General features: G+C 30.9%; 2 protein-coding genes across 3 annotated transcripts; one reads left to right on the top strand and one right to left on the bottom strand.

Moving 5' to 3' along the window:
- Positions 1-3033: 3033 nt before the first annotated feature.
- Positions 3034-4281, bottom strand: LOC105124512 (transcription factor TGA2-like). The gene is made up of 2 exons (XM_011024554.1): positions 3641-4281; positions 3034-3559 (listed from the first exon to the last, which is right to left on the bottom strand). Exons 1-2 carry the CDS (start codon positions 4220-4222, stop codon positions 3299-3301), a joined length of 843 nt encoding a protein of 280 aa, XP_011022856.1. The 5' UTR covers positions 4223-4281; the 3' UTR covers positions 3034-3298.
- A 5740-nt stretch (positions 4282-10021) lies between these two features.
- Positions 10022-14119, top strand: NDC1 (NAD(P)H dehydrogenase C1). Of its 2 annotated transcripts, none has more exons than XM_011024552.1 (11): positions 10022-10165; positions 10256-10479; positions 11068-11163; positions 11365-11431; positions 11515-11698; positions 12047-12140; positions 12227-12439; positions 12855-13259; positions 13378-13454; positions 13556-13659; positions 13747-14119. In XM_011024552.1, the coding sequence occupies exons 1-11, from the start codon at positions 10129-10131 to the stop codon at positions 13884-13886; spliced, it is 1641 nt and encodes a 546-aa protein (XP_011022854.1). In that variant the 5' UTR covers positions 10022-10128; the 3' UTR covers positions 13887-14119. The 2 variants fall into 2 exon arrangements, with proteins under 2 accessions (XP_011022854.1, XP_011022855.1); XM_011024553.1 differs by having other exon boundaries at positions 10023-10165; positions 10280-10479.
- Positions 14120-16326: the final 2207 nt, after the last annotated feature.

Here is a 16326-nt window from a genome sequence, read left to right as displayed (position 1 = left end):
GTGCGTGCTTTTTTCCAGGAAATTTGAGGTGGGGTAGTGCATTGGCATCATCTGGGAAGAAAGCCGTCGGAGCAACTCCCATAGTTCCATTCGTTGTTGAAGGTAAAAAAGGCAAGACATGTGATTCTCTCCTCCTTGTTTTTCTCTATTGCTTTTGTGTATGTTGCGATGATATTTAATTCTTGCTGATGTCCCATGGCTGTCCCATGGCTGTCACATGGTTCCAATGGATCAGTCAAAAGCTGCATGACAGATGTTGAAGAGCTGGTTGCAAGGAAAGCTTGCGTGGCTGGGGCTAAGGAGAGGGTCGCTGGCCTGGCGTTTGTGCCTGCTGTCTTAGCATGCTCAAGCATTGTCTCCCGCCTATGGCAGTCAGAAATGGCGTTTTGTGCACTTTAGCAGTGACACAAAATAAAAGGCACATACAATCTTCACTCAGATGTCTCCAAAGTGAACCCAGCTAGTTTGATACAGATGGGTTGTCTTTTATTTTAACATGGCATTTGTTTGTATTGTTGCCTTTTCGTAGGTGCACCAAACATATTGATGTTGCTTTTTTGACTGTTCTTGTCTTTAGGAAAACAGTGATGAACAAGATGATGATGACGACGATGGCGAATGGTGACGAGGAAACAGTTGAAATATCTCTTGCTTTTGTTGGTTTCTTGTCATTAAAGGAGAGTATCAAACTAGATAAAGGGAGTCCCAAACTAGACCTTAAAAAAAAAATGACGTGGCAGGCCCATAAAAAGTCTGGTGCCCGTAACATAAAAAGGAAAAGAAAAGGTAAAAAATACCTTAGGGCAATTATAAAAATTACTATGAAACCAGTAAGAAATCATTTAAAAGGATACATAGGTTTTGGTTATTAATAAAACTAAATTTATAAAAACATTATGGTATATTTGGTTAAGCAGAGATAGTGAAAATAGATAAAACATTTCATTATCCATTATCCATTATCCATCATGTCTTAAAATCATATAAATTCATCTCAAAATTATTCAAAAACATATCTTTTTTACATATTATATATATATATAACTATCAAAAGACAAAGATTTGAAATTTCAGTTACATATTTATATACTCAAACTCCCAAAGAAAAGGATTGAGATTTAAATAATTAAAGAAGCTATTCCATTATAATTGATACGGTTCAAGATTAGTTTGGCCGTTCCGTATGAAGAAAAAAAGAGAAAAAAAAATTAATTTATTTTGGAGATAATAATTAAAAAAATACATGAAAGGGCAAATATTTTGACAATGTCGTATTAAAATCATATTGAAAATAATTAAAAATCATTAACATTGAAAATATACTCCAGCTATAGAAATTGTATAATTAAAGAAGATATTAGTGATGTGTTGGTTTCCAATGTTTTCTCCTTTTATATATATATATATACACACACACACACACTCTTAAAAGAGCTTCTGTCTGGAGAATTTGAAAACTTAAAGAGTAGATCAGAACACCAAATGCATGTGCTAGAAAATCATGAGGTGAATGGCTTCTTCTTCATTTTTTGAATGCACTTGATTTGGCAAAAAACAAAGAGGTTCCAGTTTATAAACTGTTAGCAAATTCTACTGAACGTATTATTAGTTCAGAACATAGTAAATTAGGACTGGACAGCGTTTCTTTTGCACCTAATTCTCTGTTTGTCGTGTAAAAAAAATAGGAAGTTATTTGATAACAGTAAAAATTGCATTTTATATTGTGATGTATGAAGTTTGAAATGTAATTTTTATAAAGTAGTTTTTATATTTTTTTTAATTGTGTTTCATAAAATACTATTTATTTTTGTATTTTTAAAATTTTTTAAAAAAAAATTAATAATTTTTTTTATTTATTTCAAATTAATAAAAATAATAATTTGTTTTTACTTCAAATTAATATATTTTAGTGTTTTTAGGTCATTTTGATATGCTGTTATTAAAAAATAATTTTAAAAATAAAAATAAATTATTTTAATATATTTTCAAGTAAAAAACATTTTAAAAGGCAATTGTAACTACATAATTACCAAGTATTTTATATATTTTTTTTATTGCATATAAATCTCAACTACAATCTTTACCGAACACGTATTTAAATTCAACTAACCACGTACAACTATATTTTTTTAAAAAAAAAATTTAAACCACAACCACAAAAACTTCCTCAGAAAAACGAACATGCTTAATGATAGGTTCGTGAACTTTGGTTATATTTATTTTTTAAAGTATTTTTTATTTAAAAATTATTTTTTATATCAACGTATATTTGTTTTTGAGGTAGTTTTTATAATTGTAGTTTGAAAAAAATAAATTTTAAAAAAATATAATTAGTTGAATTTAAATACATGTTTGATAAAAATTATAGTTAAAGTTTATATGCAGTAAAAAACATGTATAAAATATTTAATAATTATATGATTGTAATTACTTTTTAAAATATTTTTTATTTAAAAATATATCAAAATAATTTTTTTTATTTTTAATATGAACACATTAAAATAATATGAAAAAATAAAAAAAATATTAATTTAAATTTTTTAAAAAAAAAATACTTTTAAAACAAACAAATAAATAAAATTTTCAATTACAAAACAACAAACAAATAAATAAAATTTTCAATTACAAAACAAATAAAAACTCAAATTATGTTTCAAACTTAATTTTTAATGCAAAAACTGCAAATAAAGGCAGAAGTAGACATGGATTTACTGCGTTCTCAAACGGTACGCAAGCATGTATGCGTATGGAACTTTCTGAAAACAAGTGTTTTTGTGCTGAATCAAATGTCAATGCCAAGACACCTTGTAAACCAAACATTATCTATGATATTGATTTATTTTTTCTCAAAATACTATGAAAACCAATAATTCTCTTAAAAGTAAACAGGTGCGAGCTGTTTGTCAATACCATCTTCATTAATATTGTCAAAACGTACAAAATCTTAAGACATGAAAAGGGCAAAAGGGCGTTGCACAACATGACATCTCCAGTGGACAGAAATAAAATCCGAAGTGAAATTAATTCTATCTCAGCCAAAGCCAAATTGGAGAAATTAACTCGCAACATCATATATTGAACTAAAATGCCAGTGCTTGAGGACTTAACAGCACCTAATGGATAATATATATATAGTGAACATAGATAGATTCAATCTGAAAATATAATTAAACATTACTGCGTATCTTGCTTATTCTGCCTCTAAAACCGAAATCAGTCTCCCCATTTCTTAATTATGTCAACAGAACAGCAGATATGGGTGTAATTCACGCATGATTATCCACTAATAAATCGCATGTCAGTGGTGGACGCGGCGTGCCCAATCACCCTTCTTTCCCCAGTCATGAAGGCGCAAGTGCAACTCAGCAGCAGCAATCAAGAAATGAACGGCTTGCATTGGAGTCAAAATCTCGATAACACCTTTAATAGTTCTCAGCCGTAGATCATCAGCCATCTGCAAGATTTCCTGCAATCCATCCTTTTTAGGTGCCAGAGTTGACTCAACTCGCTCTTCATCCACTTCATCACCCGTGCTCTCACTCCTCAACAACTCAGTCACCTGAACACGTCTTCTTGGATGTCATGCATCATGCAAGTTTAAAAAAGAACACAAACAATTAATAATAAAGAAACAACTCACCTCATGTGATAACTCCACCATAGACGAGTCTGCTACAGCTTCTTGATGCTTTGCATGCTTCTCAGTCAGCTCGTTCTCTTCCCTGATAGTCTTCCTCTGTAACTGATCAACTCGGGTGAGTTGACTAGCTGAAAGGTCACCCAAGTCACCTGTCCCCAACCCACAAATCAACTCATGGAGTTGAGCCTCAAGCTGATGACCTGACTTTGAGTAGAGCAAATGAAAAGCCACAGAGGGCCGCCATCCACCAATCCAAAGAAAAGCATGCTCGAGAGTACTAGTCCATGAAGGTGAGAGCATGGATAACACATCATCTTTGGCCCATCTTGACTTGGCTCTATAATAATGCTCATAATGCTCGAGAACACGGTTGATAAGAGGCTGGAGGATTGCCTGAGATGATGATTGGGGGGAGTTTTTTTTGTTGTGATCATAATCTTTACAGGTTGAGATGAGTTGTTCGAGATAATTGCTTTGCTCTGCAAGCCAGCACTCGAAGAATTTGCGAAATGATTCACGGGAAGGAGAGCCGTTTGTCGAGGTGGAGACGAGGTATGCAGCACTACTTGGCAGCTTGGACATGATTGTGTTCGATAGCTAGCCAGCTAGCAGTGTGTGCAAGAGAATCGAAGCAACTCCCAGGTCTGCAATTGTGCAGTTGCATCTGCATGCGTGCTTTATAAATATCGACAAAATTGATAACGCGTCTAAACCGTGTTATCTTAAATTTTTTTAAAAGTAAATTTTAAAAAATAAAATTATTATTTTTTAATATTTTTAATCGTTGATGTTAATATATGAATGGCGACTTGCATAAGTTGAACATTAATTTATTCCATTTCGTATAAAACGTATTTAAAAATGAGAATGAATTGCGACTTGCATCCTTCAAATACTGTTTTCTATTTGAGAAATTATTTTTTAAATTTTATTATATTTACTTGTTATTAAAAAAATTGGTTAACAGAAAATATTTTCTGGTTCACAGAAAACATTTTCCGGTCAACAGAGAACACTTTCCGGCCAACGAAAAACACTTTCTGGTCAACAAAAATATTTTTTAGTCAAAAAAAAATTTGGCTTGGTTTTCAAGAAAGTATTTTCCTTTTTAGATGTGTTTGTTTTCTGGAAAGTGATTTCCAGAAAAATACTTTCCAAACTTTCTTGTGTTTGTTTTTGAAAAAGTGATTTCTGGAAAATTACTTTCCAAACTTTCTTGTGTTTGTTTGTTGTTAGTAAAGTTAGTAAACGAAAAACACTTTCCAGTCATATGAAAATTTGGCTTGATTTTCAGAAAAAGTGTTTTCCTGAAAAATTTGAGAGGAAAACACTTTCCGGAAGTTGTGAAAAGTTTAGAAATGTCATTATTTGCTGATTATATCAAATTTGATCCTCAAATTTTTAATTGCTATATATATTTTGTTTTGAATATTTATTTTTTAATTTTATTTCTTAAAATTTAATTTTTATATTTACTTTGGTCCTCATTTTTATAATTGTTATTTGCTTTTCTCCTATTATTTTTTTATTGAAAATTTTTTCTATCAAATTTGGTCCTCATTCTTTTGATTGTTATTTATTTTATTTGAAATACTTTATGAAATGTTAATTATTATTATTTTAATTTTTTCATCTTTTTTTTTAGATTTGATCTTTATTATTTTGATTATTATTTATTTTATTTGATATAATTTATGAAATTATTTTTTTTCAATTTCATTATTATTCAATTTTTTAATTTGTAAGATTTATTCCTTATTATTTTAATAAATTTGAGAAAAATAAAATATTAATAAATTATTTTCCAGTTCATTTTTCACAACATAATCAAACACTGGAAAGTATTTTCCAGTTCATTTTCCATAACACTGCCAAACATTGAAAAATACTTTATTTTTCAGGAATTCATTTCCCCGAAATTCACTTTTCAAAATGAAACAACTTTCCTGCAGACAAACGGAAGATCAATGTCAAACACATACATGCCTACTTCAACTAAAACAAAATTTATGAATTTAGTTAATAATTCATAAAAAAATAAAGAGAATTGATGATGATTTTAAAGGATATAATACAATTAGTTACTTTTTAATTTATTTTTTAAGATTAGTAGTTTGAGTTCTAGAATTATTAAAAATTTATATAATTATTAATTTAAAAAATTAATTAAAATATTTCTATTGATTGAGAAATATATGTTAATTAAAAAGAAATAAAGAGAGAGAATTAATGATGCATTTGTGAATCAGGAGGTTAGAGAGTGTTTTTTAAAAGTATTTTTAAAAAAAATTGAATTTTTTTATTTTAATTAATATTTTTTTTATTTTTAAATTATTTTAATATACTAATTTTAAAAATAATTTTTAAAAAATAAAAAAATATTATTAATATATTTTTTAAATAAAAAATAATTATAACAATACTCCAATGCTCCAAACGTTGCTTATATACAAAAGAAACCGACGGACCAAAGTATCGGAGGGGACCTGCACCAAAAACTGAAGGCCTGTGGATTCCGTATATATTGATTGCCATGTTTTTCTCGGAAAAGAAAAGATAAAAGCCAGCCGGCCAGCTGTGCCGAGCAGAAAACAACAGTTAGCAAGGCCGGTGGAATCTCCGATGGTGCTCATGATTTAACTTTCCTTCACCAGCTCATCTACACGTCGTACATGGTGTCTCTCTTCTTTTCGTTTTTCCTTCTACGAGGAGATATCAAAACAGGGATTTCATAAAAAAATATTTTTTTAATAAAAGAAAGTTTAATAAAAATAATGTTTCTCTTTGAAAATGCCATAAAAAATTGGATTGGAGCTTGTTTACTTATTTTGAATTCCATTGAGTTTCATTTTCTTAGAATAATTTTGGGATATATTTAAGATTGTTAAGTTAATCATTCAAGATTTATATTTATCTTTAAATTATTTTATTTTTTTAATTTTAGAGTATATTTAAGATTATTTACTTATTTTGAATAAAGCTAATTTTTTTGTCTTTTTAATTCATCTTTCATGTTTTTTTTTTTTAAATCTCAATCTTTATTTTTTCATATTTATCTTTAAATTATTTTTTTAACTGTTATCTAGATTAACTTTACATCGATCAAGTTGATTAAATTATATTAAAATAATTTTTATATAATTTAGTTTTAAACTCGAGTAAGGAAGTTTTATTTTTTATTTTTTAATTTCATTCTTAAATATTATTTTTTAAAAAAATTTAATATTGCTTTTCAAACAACCAAGCCAACCGGAATTATGTTAAGGTAATTGCTATAAGTTTTAATTTTAAATTCAAGTTAAATAAGAAATTAAATAGAGAGTTTTTTATATCAATCTCATCTTTTTTTTTAATTTCATTCAAAGAATTATTTTTAAATAATTAAGATATTTTTGAACTGATCACAATGATTAAATTATATTATGATGATTTTTATATTATTTAATTTTAGATTTAAATTAAATAAAAAATTAGATTAGAGGTTTAAGGTTGATTTATCGAGACAATTTAATAAAAATATTTAATAATTATTTAAAGTTTAATTATTTTTTTATTACTTGAAAAAGAAAAAAAGATATGGATCTAATAAAAACAGTTGTTTAATTCGCGTGTCCGCTTAATTTACCCTTTATATCAATAACAGAAGATAAGAGTGAATGAAGTCAATAAAGCTCCGATCTTAACTTTGACATCACAGCAAGAAAACAGCTGCCAGCGGTTTTCACATTGCAAGTTGTTTCCTCGGGAAAGACAATGCAACGCATGACACCAGTCATTGATTTTTTCTGCTCGTAAAACGTGAAAATAATCTAAAAATATATATATAAATAATTTAAAATAAAAAAAATATTTATTTTTTTAAAATACTTTTGAAATAAAAAATAAAGGGTTGAAGCTCAATTTAACCTGCACAAGAACAAGTTGTTTTCCCTTGCAGAAAAGTTATTTTTATTACATTCACGAACTTTCAAGTTTGGATTGAAGCTCTCTGCTGTTCCTTTAAATTGGACCGCTGGAAAGCTTGTCTTTGAGAACTCATTGCCTCTTGACTTAAAAAATAATAATTTATTGCGTACCTTAGCATTTTGCATTTCCAACTATACAAAATTTCCTGTCTTTATATATATATATATATATATATATATACAGATTAATAGAATTAATTCAATTCCTTTCTAATTCAATGGATATAGTTTAACATGTTAGATTTTAAGTTTACTTTTTATTCATGTTTTACAAACTTTCAAATCATTAAGCATTTATATAATTATTAATTTTAAGACATATGAAATTAATTGAAATATATGTAAGTTAACTTAAATATCTATATTAATAAAAAAATAATTTAATTTAATTTAGTTTATTTAAAAGTATTTTTAGAAAAATTAAAATAATATTATTTTTATCTAAATATTTTATTTTAAAACAAAATCAACAGTTTCTTAATAAGATAATTGATGAACATAAATTCTTAACATGATAAGGTTCTCCAAGCTTTTATCAACTTGCCAGTGCCTTTGGACATTTCTATATATGCTGACGCCTACTTTTTACGGCATGCCATGCTCGCAGGTGATTGGACGTTGAAGTAGAAAAAGGGGGTTCTGGTGCGTGTGAGCATGGATGGCTCCTTTCAATGTGTCTTCATGCAAGTTGCCTATCTACAGCCAAGACGGCCGGGAACAGTACAACACCTCATCATACCCATGGTGACACGAATGTTCTTGTAAATATGGAAATATATAAAGTGATTGTTGTTTAAAATATTTTTTATTAATTATTTTTTATATTTGAAAATATAAAAAATATTAATTTAAAATAAAAAAAAAATAAAATTTTTTAAAAATATTTTTTAAAATACAAAAATTAACAGGTTTTAAGATTTTTTAGTATGCTGGAGTTTCAAGTTTTCCAAGCAACTTAAAATTTATTTTTTAAAGAATTATTTTTTATAATTTCAAAAAAAAATATTATTTTAATATATTTTTAAATAAAAAATATTATAAAACACAATCAACCCAACAATCTAAATATGCATGATAAAGCTTTTTTTGAATGATGTAAAGTAGATGGGATCCCATGATCTCCACACAACAGGTAACCAAACAGGGACGAAAGCCCAGAATTCACCGCCATTACCCTTTGCTCAAACGGAGCCTGATTATTACAGTGGGATGTCTCAACTCGACTTCCATAAATGTGTAAATATAGATTAAATTCAAACCTTTAAGGTAAGTAGATTGGGATTAGTTAAAAAAAATAAGCTCTCAAGATTTTTTCCTCATGAACTTGTGCTAAGAAGTTGATAGAATTTATCAACACAGCATGCTGATCTTCATCATCCTCACAATATATGCCATTATTAGCTTGATTAAACAATGAAAAATCTATGTGGATGGATACAAATAAAATAAACCCAAAAAATCTTTCAATAATCTAAAAATTGCTCTAAAATAACTATAATAAGAGCATCCATTGAGCTCGAGGTTACTATTCCAAGCTCAAAGTATAGCAAGGGCTATAAGAGCGGGCATGGGCATGGATATTCCATGCCCAACACCTCATAGGCTTGGACTTCTACATGTTTATATTCCATGCCCATGCCCAACACCTCATAGGCTTGGACTTCTATATGTTTGGGTTCGGACAATATGTTTAAATTCATTTATCATCTCTAAAAGGTTTGCGCCCAACACTCCTTAAGTATTTTCTTGGGATTTTATGTGAGTTTTTCGATATTTTATTTTTATTAAATATTTATTATTTTGAGTAAAATATAATTTAAAATATCATAAATATAAAATTATACTTTAACCTTTTCCCACTATAAATTAATAAGATTCATATGTTATAAACAAAACATAAATCTTTTAAATCAAAGATACTATTGTGCTTTCTCTCTCAACAAAATTATTCACTTTACCATTAAAGAATTTTTACGTTCATCAAAAATAATTTTTTAAACGCACAAGTTACAAGTTATTTAACTTATGAGATATTATATATTACTATCACAACTATGAATTACTTAATTTATTAGGTATCACCTACTATTATCATGGTTATTGATTACTTGATATCATTTACTAATCCTCGTATGAACTTTTCAAATCAACTTATTAGATGTCTTTAATATAGAAAATGAATCTAATTATTTAAATTAAAAAATCAAAAAATTATTAAAAAATTTATTTTAATTCTTATTTTTTTAATTATATGTTTCTGTTTCTAATTTGTCAAATGTTATCAAGAAAAACAATTGATGTATCTGAAAAAAAATTATTGTTTCTATATTTTTTTTTATTTGTATACCATTACTGGTGAAAAAATAAAAAAATCAGTTCATAAAAAAATAAATAAAAAATAAAAAAGATTCGAAATATTGGATTTGCTTGTTACACGCTACAAAGCCGTTTCCACAAAAACATAAAGCCTATTCTGCTACTCCCAGCTCTCTATTCCGCACTGCCTCCCCTCTTCTCTCTGTGATGGCATTATCTGCTTCAGCTCTTATGCCTCTCAATCGTAAGTTTTCTTTCTCTCATACTCAACCATTTCTTTTTTCCTTATTTCCCAATTCAGTGCTTTCTCTGCAAATCCTTACACTCACTAAAGTTGTTAAATTTTATGCCTGCAAAGGGATTCCAAATGCAAATAGATGGAACAAGGTATCATCTCGAACTGCACACAGCATCAATTTCTCTTTATTGTTTGAAAAGCGAGGAATTGGATTTCGAAATGGAATTGCTGCTGCTGCCGCTGCTTCTCCGAGTCCAGTCAATGAAGATATATCTCAAAAAGAAACTCCCCAGAGAATTTATACATGGCCTGATAATAAGGTGAAAGTTTCAATCCTTATATCATTTTTTTTTTCGATTTGCAAATTTAATTAGTATTTTAACATACTGGCCGTGCCAATGGTGTTGTTTCTCATGGGTTTATTTGCATTTGATTGTTTGTGCAGTAGAATTGTGTAATCTTCTTGATTTGATTTTTGTTAAATTTCAGCGAGCGGGTCTTCAAAGTTTCTTATATTAGTTCTTTAGTTCTACTTGCACTAAACTGGAGTTCATCTAAAGTCAAGGCTTGAATTCTGATATCCTTACTGTAATTTCAGCATATTTTTCGTTTTGTTAACAAAAAATGCATTTTGTCTTTTATGTATCTTTTTAGGTTTCTCAATCGTAAAATCAATTCAATGTCTTAATATAAAGTCATGAGCTTTGATGGAATTGAATTCGCAAATTTAGTAGGTATGAGAATATCTTTTTTATTCGAGTATGATAATGCTTCCACAAGCACACATGCTTGGATGATGTGTAAACAGTATGCGGCCTTTTGTCTTTTTGCAAATTTGAAACTATCTTACAAGTTTTAGTTTTGAGAGATGATGTATTTTGAATAACATATTGTGGTTTTGGTTACAGAAGCCAAAGGTGTGTATACTAGGTGGTGGATTTGGAGGCTTATATACTGCTTTAAGACTAGAATCACTTATTTGGGCCGACGACAAGAAGCCTCAGGTAAGATTTTATTAATATAGCTTTGATGTGCACAAACAGGCGTGCTTTTTTTGATCATTTAACTAATTCTGATTTTTTTTATTGCTGCAATGATCTCTGAATATAATTTACAGTAGAGAAGGGAGAACTTAAGAACATAAAGTATATTCATAACTCGGTGCTATTATTAACAGCTTTGATGTTTGTAAATTCTGGGCCTAGGTTCTTCTTGTCGACCAGTCTGAACGTTTTGTTTTCAAACCAATGTTGTATGAGCTTCTATCTGGAGGTATGTTGTTCATTGTGTATTGCTAGTGACAATTCCTTATAAATGTCATTATCAAAGTGAATGGGTGATTGAATCTAATGCAGAGGTGGATGCATGGGAAATTGCTCCCCGATTCTCAGAATTGCTTGCAAACACTGGCATACAGTTTTTCCAAGATAGAGTAAAGATGTTACGTCCTGCTGATCACTTGGGCATGAATGGGTCAACAGGATATTGTTCTGGAGGAACCGTGGTGCTTGAAAGTGGCCTTCTTATTGAATATGACTGGTATTGCTTCATTCATCTTCTGCCATATTTTTGTGTATATTCAAGCTTCCTTTATTATTAAAAAAAAAAAAAAAACTCAAGAAAATGGGCTCTTTCTCTGCTCTGATATTGTGGAGAAACTTAGTTGATCTAGAAACAATTGTAGAAGAAAAAAGGATTAGCAATAATGTGCTAATGTTCTTATACACACTAAAAAATATGAAATGTAATGTCCATTGGCACCTTAGGAGCTTTGTTGACATTATGTGGTGCTGTTGATCAGTTTTGAAGTAAATTGACCCTTGCTTACGTTTTAAGTAAATCTCAAATTCCTCGCTGATTTTACTTTCTTTTGTCCTGGGCAGCCAGGTTGGTTCTTTCTTTGGGGGCTGAAGCTAAACTTGATACTGTACCAGGTGCTGCAGAATTTGCATTTCCATTCTCCACCCTTGAGGATGCCTGTGTAAGAGTTTGGCTGTTTGACTTCATGCATTGGACAAAAGGGAATTCATTTGTATTCACTGCCTTTCCTTGCTGGTATCTTTGCAGAAGGTTGACAATAAGTTGAAAGAATTAGAGAGGAGGGAGTTTGGCAAGGACTCTCTGATTCGTGTGGCTGTTGTTGGCTGTGGTTACTCTGGAGTTGAGTTGGCTGCTACAGTATCAGAGAGACTACAAGACAGAGGTTTAGTACAAGCCATTAATGTGAACACTACTATCTTGCCAACTGCCCCTCCTGGCAATAGGGAAGTTGCACTTAAAGTAAGATATCTAGATTTTGTGTCAGGAAAACATGTATTTTTTGAAAAATCTTACTGGTGCAATTTTTAGTTACACCTTTACATGCTCAAAGGGACATGAATTAGTGATACCTCCTTGACTACTCTCTCTTAATTTCAGATATATTCATTTTGTTATTAATTAATAGGTAGAGATCAATACCTTTAATTCCAAATAAAAAAAAAGTGCTGAGAAAATTTTCATGCTCTTGGAATGCTGTTAAAGGCAATCGAGTTCATTTTCATTTTTCATGTCCTTGATTGTTCCAATCTATGTGCTTTAGGAATCTGGAGTTTTTATCATTCTCACTGGTGCCCTAATTTTTTCCTTGATTAAATTATAAGTTTACCTGCAATCAGTACTCTGAAATTTACTTAGCTTTTTTTATTGGAACTAGGTTCTTTCATCCAGGAAAGTCCAGCTTCTATTGGGTTATTTTGTACGCTGTATCAGGAAAGAGATTGACTTGGAAGGTTCTGCAATGCCAACAGAGGCTGGGATATTTCCGAAAACACTAGCAGAACATGGTTCTGAGAAATATATTTTGGAACTTCAACCTGCTGAAAGGGGATTACAGAGTGAGATTCTGGAAGCAGATCTAGTGTTATGGACTGTTGGGTCTAAACCCCCGCTTCCTCAATTGGAACCCTATGATAAGACCCACGAGCTTCCTCTGAATGGCCGGGGACAAGCAGAGACAGATGAAACGCTCCGTGTTAAGGGCCATCCACGCATATTTGCACTTGGTGACTCTTCTGCGCTTAGGGATATGAATGGAAGGATTCTTCCAGCAACTGCTCAGGTATTGTAATATTTCATTTTCTTAGATGTGGGAAGAAAATGCTTTCTTTTCCATCTTTCAATATGAACATTTCCACACCACCGATCCCCATTCACTGACTCCTCGCTGCACCTCTCAGGTTGCTTTCCAGCAGGCAGATTTTACTGGCTGGAATTTGTGGGCAGCAATTAATGACCGGCCTTTGTTGCCATTTAGGTTCTGTGATTATAGTCTGTCTTGTAGAATGTCTTCAACTAGCTTACTTCTTACAGAAATATCATTTACATGAAGTTGCATCATTTGTTTTTGATTGCCAGGTTTCAGAATCTAGGTGAAATGATGACTCTGGGAAGAAATGACGCTGCTCTTTCACCGAGTTTCATTGAAGGACTAACCTTAGAGGGTCCTGTTGGCCATGCTGGTAATAATCTATTTCAATGCTGTGGAACATCTATGTTCTCCTTTGTTTTTATCCTAATTTATAGCCACAAATTTCCCACTGTTGCAGCGAGGAAAATAGCCTATTTGATTAGATTACCAACAGATGAGCACCGGCTTAAAGTGGGAATTAGCTGGCTTACAAAGTCAGCTGTAGATTCAGTTGCATCAATACAGAGCACCCTTAGTAAGGTTCTCTCAGGCTCGTAGACTCTTCCACATCATTTACGAAAGCAAGCTTGAAAAGCCTCATGGTTGTACAAAGCATGTTTTTAACTTATCCCATACATTACTCAACGCGAGGATATCCTTGCAACAATGGGCTTAATTTGCATCCTTGTTTTTTGTTTGAAGTTATGAGAAGAATGACTTGTTGACGATGATCAAATTAGACATGAAAAGAGAAGGAAGCCATTATAATGAAAGCAGACTTCTCCCGTTCAGTCCATGGTATTGTTGTTGTTGCATGATTTCGGTATCTATTCACCTAGCCAAGTGGAGTTAGTACCTCATTCTTCTCGTCCCCTCTATTTCTGTTAATCTATCCTTTTCCCTTTTCATTCAAACATATCGTGTTGTTTGCATACCCTCTTCTATCTCACCATCCCTTGTCCTCCATAGTTCCCACATCTAGATTTGTTTTCATACATGAAATTCTGAATTGAGGGTTTCATCAACAAGATCTTTACTTCCATTTTATGATCCAAAACAAGTGGAAGTAAGGAATCATTGTTAAACTGATGCAATTTTAAGACTCTTCTTAATGGAGCAAATTACAAGTCACTCAACGCCAAAATTATCAGTCGAAAACGCATAAAGGTAACGTGGAATCGTTCTTGTGCTTTAGCCTTCCATTTTGTTGTGGCTTCTGCCGATGCTTGCATGGGAACAATGGGATATTACGGATGTCTAGTTAAGTTGTGAGCGGCAATCATGGCCCGAACCTCATTTTTGATTACCAAAATGTTGCAAGAATCTTTGTATCAAAGGCCTGGCCTCCAAAGCTTAAAATCAAGCTGAAACTAAATTGATGCCGTCACATAAATCAAGAAATAGTAGCAGTGTGATGAGTTGTTTGTTTATCTTCTCTCCCATTTCAATTAAGCAATAAATTGTCATAAACATTGGCACGTAATGCCGTTTACACTCGAAATATTCTTTTCTTTATGTTATACTTTCACATAGTTATGGAGTGATGAACATTTATGGAAATAAAATTGACAGAATACGTGGGGCTGACGATTGAGATTGAAAGCTATATTTTGCCAACGTGCATTCATGCGATCGACAAAAAAAGCAGGTCCTACACTTCAAAGGGACAAAAAGCCTCCTGATTGTTACATTGTTTGCATGTCTGCAGAATGGTTCTCTTCTTCACTTCAAAGGGACATGAAGACTTCTTAAGCAGGGAGAATGTTAGTGCCCTTGAAGCCACATATTCATCTACTAATCTATAGGCATGCTCCTTTCAACATTACCAGAAGATCGAGTTAATAATAGATGATGTGTTAAAATCTAAAATATATAAATAATTTGTTTAGTGTTTTAAAATAAATAAATATTTCTCGGATATTATTAATAAAATAATAAATATGATATATCTCTTAAAAATAAATAGCTCTTGCATGTTATCAATGAAATAATAAATATGATATATCTCTTAAAAAATCTTGTATATATTTATAGATATAGAAAAATCAATACATTGAATATGAAGAAGAGACATCATGCCTATAATATTTTTAATTTAAAAAATCATGTAGGGTCAAATATATAGTTTTAAAATCTGATAATGATTGAATCTAAATACTCTAAGTTTGATATAATTATTAGATTCATGATGTATTAGACTTAACTGACTGTAAAACTCAAATCCTTTAGATATGATATGTTTACACTAATATAGACTAATTGATAAATTAACATGTTAAAATTTTTTAGATTTAACATGTTTCTTGGTATCATTTTGTTTCTAGGATTTTTTATTTATAAAAATCCGTAACAAGAATTGTTGACTCATCAGTACAAGAGCAAGATCACATCCTCTTCATTCATCACCCAACAACATGATGGTTCTTTTCTCCTTCTTGAAATGAAGTCTTGTCATTTGCTGAACGTCTTTTAAATGCTGAATCGATAACCGACGCCATAGACGTGAAAGTTTTGGAAATGAGGCTGTATCTAAGACCACTCGATAGTGAGACCTGCTTTAATGGAGACTGCTCACCAACTTGAAATAAAAGAGATAGTCTGAGAATACCACTTTTCCTCCAAACTAGTGATTTATAACTTCATGTATCTGACTACAGTCAAGGAGTGCTGAGTGCGAAGATCAATTTCTTGCAGTCAATGGAACAAGAAAACTTTTTATCAGTGGCCGTAATTGAAGCCCTAAACACAGTCAGACGCAGCTTCTTAATCACGGTTCTTGGTGTAGGTTGTAACCACCATGGAAACACGTCGAATCTTGAACTATTTCTATTTCCCTGGACTGAAGAATTTCTCTTCTGCATCGGAAACTTGTGACTGGGATTTTACCACATTTCTCATTTCTTATTGTATTAATTAAGAATCTAATGCTGTCCCATTAAACGATATTATCTTCTTGAGTTACCAAGACTGTCGAGTGTTGACTTTATTTCTCTTGATT

The sequence above is a fragment of the Populus euphratica genome, unplaced genomic scaffold (genome assembly GCF_000495115.2).
Source record: "Populus euphratica unplaced genomic scaffold, PopEup_1.0 scaffold35.1, whole genome shotgun sequence".
Taxonomy (NCBI): domain Eukaryota; kingdom Viridiplantae; phylum Streptophyta; class Magnoliopsida; order Malpighiales; family Salicaceae; genus Populus; species Populus euphratica.
The sequence above is the reverse complement of the archived record's forward strand: the minus strand, read 5'-3'. Positions and strand labels throughout refer to the sequence as shown.

Bases quoted from the DNA above. Each gene is read 5' to 3' on its own strand.
- LOC105124512 (XM_011024554.1), bottom strand. From the start codon at position 4,222: ATGTCCAAGCTGCCAAGTAGTGCTGCATACCTCGTCTCCACCTCGACA. The intron at 3,560-3,640 runs GTGAGTTGTTTC...AGACGTGTTCAG, and splicing joins TGGTGGAGTTATCACATGAG to GTGACTGAGTTGTTGAGGAG.
- NDC1 (XM_011024552.1), top strand. From the start codon at position 10,129: ATGGCATTATCTGCTTCAGCTCTTATGCCTCTCAATC. The intron at 11,164-11,364 runs GTAAGATTTTAT...TTCTGGGCCTAG, and splicing joins CCGACGACAAGAAGCCTCAG to GTTCTTCTTGTCGACCAGTC. The intron at 12,141-12,226 runs GTAAGAGTTTGG...GTATCTTTGCAG, and splicing joins CCACCCTTGAGGATGCCTGT to AAGGTTGACAATAAGTTGAA.